The sequence below is a fragment of the Cicer arietinum genome, chromosome 5 (genome assembly GCF_000331145.2).
Source record: "Cicer arietinum cultivar CDC Frontier isolate Library 1 chromosome 5, Cicar.CDCFrontier_v2.0, whole genome shotgun sequence".
Lineage (NCBI taxonomy): Eukaryota > Viridiplantae > Streptophyta > Magnoliopsida > Fabales > Fabaceae > Cicer > Cicer arietinum.
In genome coordinates this window covers 59,523,270-59,529,483 of record NC_021164.2, presented here as the reverse complement: position 1 = coordinate 59,529,483, position 6,214 = coordinate 59,523,270, and the positions used below count along the sequence as shown (strand labels likewise).

The following is a 6,214-nucleotide window of genomic DNA, read 5'->3' as shown; positions in this document are numbered from 1 at the left end:
TTTGTAAACACTCTATTACTTTAAAATTTGATTGAATATAGTACACAACAAACAAACCTCTTCATTTTTAATATTTATTTATTTTGTAAGTAATTTTAATTATGTTTATTTTTTTTTCTTCATACATTCTCTCCATTAAAGGTATCTCTTTAAATAAAAATTTAAATTTAAATTTACTATTTTATAATATGTGTTTAAGTGTTTTAGAAAAATCAAAATTTAAAAACCTAACGGAGTATTAATTAACGGTTCGTACGACTTAAACATAATTGAAACTATAAATAATTAGTTGGGATAGTAATTAATTATTGTATGTAGCCGAAATCAATAAAGTGAACTAACTCGTCAGTGCTTTTTATTTATTTTTGATAAACTACTCATCTTGAAAGGTCAAAAGAATTGGGTGGAGGATTGTTGTCACTTTCCGTGTTCCAGCTATCCTCACTTCATCTGTTTGAACCACACCAATGATAAAACGCCACGTCATCAAACGCAAAAGTCCCAAGTAAAACCACGCGTAGATGATCACAAACATCTCACTATAAAAACCCTCACGGGTTCAACACCAAATCTCAACCAACACCTATCAAAGTATCATAATTATCTACTTATTAATATTAATATTCGATTGCCAATTTTTTTTTCCCTTAATTGAAATTTCTAGAGGAATATTTTTTCTCGAACTGGCTAACTCTCAAGGAAGTGGCGAAGACGCTGATTCCAGCAATCAAAAGCTGGTTCTCAAACTTTATGAAGCCTTAAACTCTCGTGATTCCGATACCGTGGTCAATATTTTGGCCTCTGATCTCGAGTGGTGGTTCCACGGTCCACCTTCTCATCAGTTTTTGATGCGTGTGCTCACCGGCGATTCCACCGCCGACGACACTTTCCGGTTCGTTCCTCAGTCACTCGTTTCCTTCGGCTCCACCATTATCGTTGAAGGTTGCGATACTTCACGCGCCATTTCCTGGGTTCACGCGCTTACTGTAGCGGATGGGATAGTCACCCAAGTTAGGGAGTATTTCAACACTTCCCTCACCGTTACACGCTTCGCCGACGTCGAAAAAGACTCCGGTGAAATTGTCCCGGCGGCGCATAATTCCGGTCGTTTCCCTTGTGTTTGGGAGAGTAGCGTCTCCGATCGGGTCGGTAAATCCGTGCCCGGTTTGGTCCTCGCAATATAAAATAATTAAATATTAAAGTAAAATAAAATTAGGACGCGATCACGTGTTGCCGGTTGTAGCATAATAAAATAAAGACCGTTCACGTGGATGTCGGTGGTTCGCTAGATTTTACATTTTCAAGGGACGTAACTTTCGGTGTTTTTTTCCGTAGAAGATGTGAAGACCGCGGTGCTGTCGGCGTGGTGTTTAAAATTATTATTACTTTCTTGTTTGTTTGTTTGATTGGTTGTGTGGAACCATCCATTATTATGGGTGTATCTATTTGGTTGTATCCTTGTGAGTTTGTAATGTGGTGTTTTGATGATATAATAAGATTATCTATGAATATTTGGTTTAAGAACCGTGTGGTGCTAAATGCTAATACACTTTATCTACTCTGTCTTTTTGTTTGATCATATTTCAGTGGTCGTCGAATTTGATAATGATTGGTAGTATTTCAAAATCGACGCTGAGAGGTAAGGTAATGTATATGATAAGCATTTTTTCTTTGCAAGTATTCCATTTACATTTTAGACTGATAATGTTTGGTGGAAGTTAACAACATTTTTGTTAACATGTTCTCTTTTTGTTTATACTTTAACTAAATCTAATGTAAAAATCAATTTCACTTATTTGTTACATCTATTTGTCTAAATCACTAATCTTTTTAATTTAATTTAACTTATTTTTAATTTTTATATATTTATTGTATCTTTAAAAATATTTAACTTTCATAATAATTATAAAAAATTACAATTATAAATAATCTGATGATGTAAGAAGTTTTACACTGTCAGTATATAATAATTAAATTCGATGTTAAATTAACGATTATATAGTCCGAATAAAAATAGTTGTCTTTAGAAGAAAATAAAATTAAAATGATTGGCCATCTAGTTTGTTGTTTAAGCAAGTTAAACAAAAATTTGATGAATGGTAAATCAATTTTGGCAACGGTTGGCCTAATAAGAGGGAACACTTCTTCAAACATAAAGTTTTATAGACGTTCTCTTATATTTTCCAATTGTTAGAAGTTATATTTTCCAATTGTTAGAAGTTAAAGCTTTAAGCCTTCTATATTTATTAATTGGACAACAGTTTTACCCAATTAAGGTGATATTTCAAATTTAAACAGATGTATTTGATCATGCAATACATGTGATATGAGAAGTTTTTAAAAAACAGTTCCTTTAATGAAAATAATATAATTTTATATCATTTACTAATCTATAACTTTACTAGCTATTATAGTTATAAATAAATTTTTTACTACATAATTCACTATTCTATATATAACATCAAGTTGGTTTTAAAGTTATTATAAGTTTTGTCAACAAAAAAAAAAGAACTGCATAAACATATATAGAGAACGTTAAAAAGCTTGAGAAGGACTTGCTTATGTCCCCTTATCACCTCCTCTAATTTGAGGTGACATTATTAAAATGAGAATGTATAGAAATATTTGCTTATTTTTCTAACCTATGAAGTGGTGGGTTCATTATCATAACCTATGATACGAACGCAATCAATATAAAAATATATATGTATAATTTAATCATAATATTTTTGTCAATCATTAGATATGAAAATATCAACACTATTTAATATTTAATAAGTATATATTTTTTGAAACTCAGATTCTTTGTATTTACGCAATTGAATCATCAATAATCGTTAATAATCGTTTGATCAAAATTAACAATGAAAATTTATATTTATATTTTAAATTATAAAATAAAATTTTGTATTTTTTAAAATTTAAAATTTATCTTTTGAATGTCGTATATGTCGGATATTAGGCACCATTTCTATGTGGAGAAACGCCCAAATATTATCGTCCATGTGTCTCACTTATTTAAGTGAAGAATGGTCTAACTAGGGTTAACAAGAGAGAAATTATTTTGATAGAAAATGCAACCACCAAAAGAGAAAATAGAGAAGTAACTCTATTTCCAATTTTGTTAAATAATTATCAGAAAAATATCGATTGTGCATTCGTTAACCGTTGGATCAGATTGATTTTTGGACAGCAAGTTCACAACATTCAAGTCTTTGTTTTCAACAATTGGATCGGCGAAACGACGTCTGCAGGGGGAGAAATCATGCTAGCACAACAACAGATTTTGGGGTATTTTTCTCTTCTTGTTTTTTCATTAGTAAGCTTTAGTGCTTTGTTATTTTGGCCGGTTGTAGGCACAATTTGTGCATCATTTTGAGACTCTCTTGTATCCTTATTTGATTATAGTGGAGCTATTTCTTTGGTCAGGACGACCCGTAGTTTTTTACCCTTGCATTGAGGCGTTTTCCACGTTAAAATATCAGTGTTCATTACGTCCTTTTATTTTGATTAATTTGCTGCCATATATTTATTGTTGCTCCTCACGGGTTCTTGCAAGTTGGAGGAATTTTATATCCGCTGCGTATTACTTGTTATTGTGTTTATCCCCATCAGAGTGGCATCAGAGCTCTTGGTTGAAGGGCTATTTGACTTGCTTGAAGGATTGGAGGCAAATATGAATATAAAGATGGTGTGCTTGAATGGTAGTAATTACCATTTGTAAAAAGGCAAGATGAAAGATTTTTTATTTGTGAAAAAAATGCATCTTCCTATTTTTTTCTGAAAATCCGGTTGATAAATCTACGGAAGAATGAGATTTTGAACATCAACGGGTATGTGGTTTTGTTAGGCAATATGTAGAAGATAATATTTATAATCATATTGCTAATGAGACAGATGCAAAAACTCTGTGGGATAAGATAAAGACTTTGTTTGCCTCTAAATCAGGGAATAATAAATTATTCTTACTGAATAGTTTCATAAGTTTGAAGTATAAGGAGATAACGTCTATTTCAGACCACTTGAGTGAATTTCAGGGGCTTCTTGATTAGATGTTTGGAATGGGTATCAAGTTTAATGATGAACTATTGAGGCTATTTTTACTGTTATCTTTACTAGAGTCTTGGGAGACATTTTGGGTTTCTATAACGAGTTCAGCTCTTAATGGTGTTGTTTCTTTGGAAACGACTAAGGGTGGTGTTTTGAATGAAGAGATGAGAAGGAAGGCACGAGGTTCTTCATCTCAATCTGAAGTTCTTATCACTGAAAATATGGGGATAAGTTGATAAAAAGAACCGAAGGGTGGTAAAGAAAATAACAGAAGCAAGTCCAAGTCTAGATACAAAAATGTGGAGTGTCATTATTGTCATAGAACATGGCACATACAGAAGAATTGTTTTCTGTGGATAAATGAGAACAAAGGCAAGAAGGGTAAACAAAAACAAAGGGGTCGTGATGATGATAGTGATGATAATTGTGTTACTACTACTACTAGTGATGATCTTGTTATTCTCTGTGACTATGAGTCAATTAATTTTGTATTTGATGAAAGCATGTGGATAATTGATAGTGGTGCTACACTACATGTTACATCGAGGAAGGAGTTCTTCATATCTTATACTTCAGGTGACTTTGGAGTTTTGAAGATGGGTAATGATGGTGTATCTAAGGTAATTGGTGTTGGTGATGTATGCTTGCAAACCAACACGGGAATACAATTGTTGCTTAAAGGAGTCAAACATGCTCCAGATGTTCGCTTCAATTTGATCTTTGTGCATATGCTTGATGAAAGTGGTTTTGATAATCATTTTGCTTCTGGAAAGTGGAAACTCAATAAAGGTAACTTAGTTATGGCTAGAGGGGAGAAAATTAGTAAACTGTATTGGACAAAAGCTTTTGTTGCAAAAGACAGTGTGAATGCCGTAGATATGGAATCATCTTTGTGGTACCGAAGGCTTAACCATATTAGTGAAAAAGGGTTAAATTGCTTAGCTTGAAAGGATGTGCTTCCAGGATTGAAGAATGTAGATTTAGAGAAATGTTCTCACTGCATGATTGGTAAATAGAATAGAGTATCCTTTAAAAGGCATCCTCCCTCTAGAAAGTCAGAGTTGCTTCCGTTGGTGCATTCTGACGTCTATGGCCCTTTAAAGGTAAAATCTTTTAGTGGTGCACTTTATTTTGTTACTTTTATTGATGACTGTTCTAGGAAACTATGAGTTTATGTTCTGAAGACAAAAGACCAAGTGATGGAGAAATTCAAACAATTTCATGCTTTGGTTGAGAGGCAGACAAGCAAGAAGCTGAAACATGTCCGTACTGACAACGATGGCGAGTATTGTGGACCCTTTGATGTCTATTGCAAACAGCAGGTTATTGCCCATGAAAAGACTCCTCCTAAAACTCCTCAGCTGAATGGTTTGATAGAGAAGATGAATCGAACACTTATTGAGAGAGTGAGGTGTATGCTCTCTGAAGCTAAGTTTCCTAAACATTATTGGGATGAGGCACTGTACACAGAGGTGCATGTTATTAATCTTACTCCTATTGTTGCTTTGAATAGTGAAGTACCAAACAAGGTATGGTTTGACAAGAATGTCAAGTATGACCACTTGAGAGTCTTTGGTTGCAAGACTTTTGTGCATGTTCTGAAGGATGAAAGATCCAAGTTGGATGCAAAGTCAAAGTAATGTATCTTCATTGGCTATGGTGAGGATGAATTTGGCTACAAGTTGTATGATCCTATAAACAAAAAGGGTTATCAGAAGTCGTGATGGAGTGTTCATGGAAGACCAAACTGTTGAAGACATTGATAAGGTAGAAAAGACTACACCTGAGAGGAATTACGTCTTAGCTGATGGTGATCCAGTTCGGTCACCTGTTCCTGATTTGGATACTAATGGTATTGTTGAGAATGATGAGCCATATGATTGTGTTGATGATCATCAACTTAGAAATGAGGTAAATATTCCAACTAGTGAAGATCATGAGTTGTCACACGATGAGAATCTAAGTGATGCTTCTGAATCATCTCTAATCCAACTCAGGAGGTCTAAGAGGTAGAGACAACCATCTACAAGGTATGGTTCTGAAGAGTATGTAAATTTGACTGATGAAAGGGAACCTGAGTGTTTTCAAGAGGCCATGGAGAGTGAAGAAAGTCAAAAGTGGTTGGATGCAATGCATGATGAGATGAAATTATTGCATGATAATC

The 6,214-nt window shown here is 33.7% G+C and overlaps 1 protein-coding gene across 1 annotated transcript; it reads left to right on the top strand.

Annotated features, from left to right (window-relative positions):
* The first annotated feature begins 566 nt into the window (after positions 1-566).
* On the top strand, positions 567-1,524 carry LOC101502145 (senescence associated gene 20). Its single transcript, XM_004500522.3, has one exon. The coding sequence runs from the start codon at positions 849-851 to the stop codon at positions 1,182-1,184; it is 336 nt and encodes a 111-aa protein (XP_004500579.3). The 5' UTR covers positions 567-848; the 3' UTR covers positions 1,185-1,524.
* Positions 1,525-6,214: the final 4,690 nt, after the last annotated feature.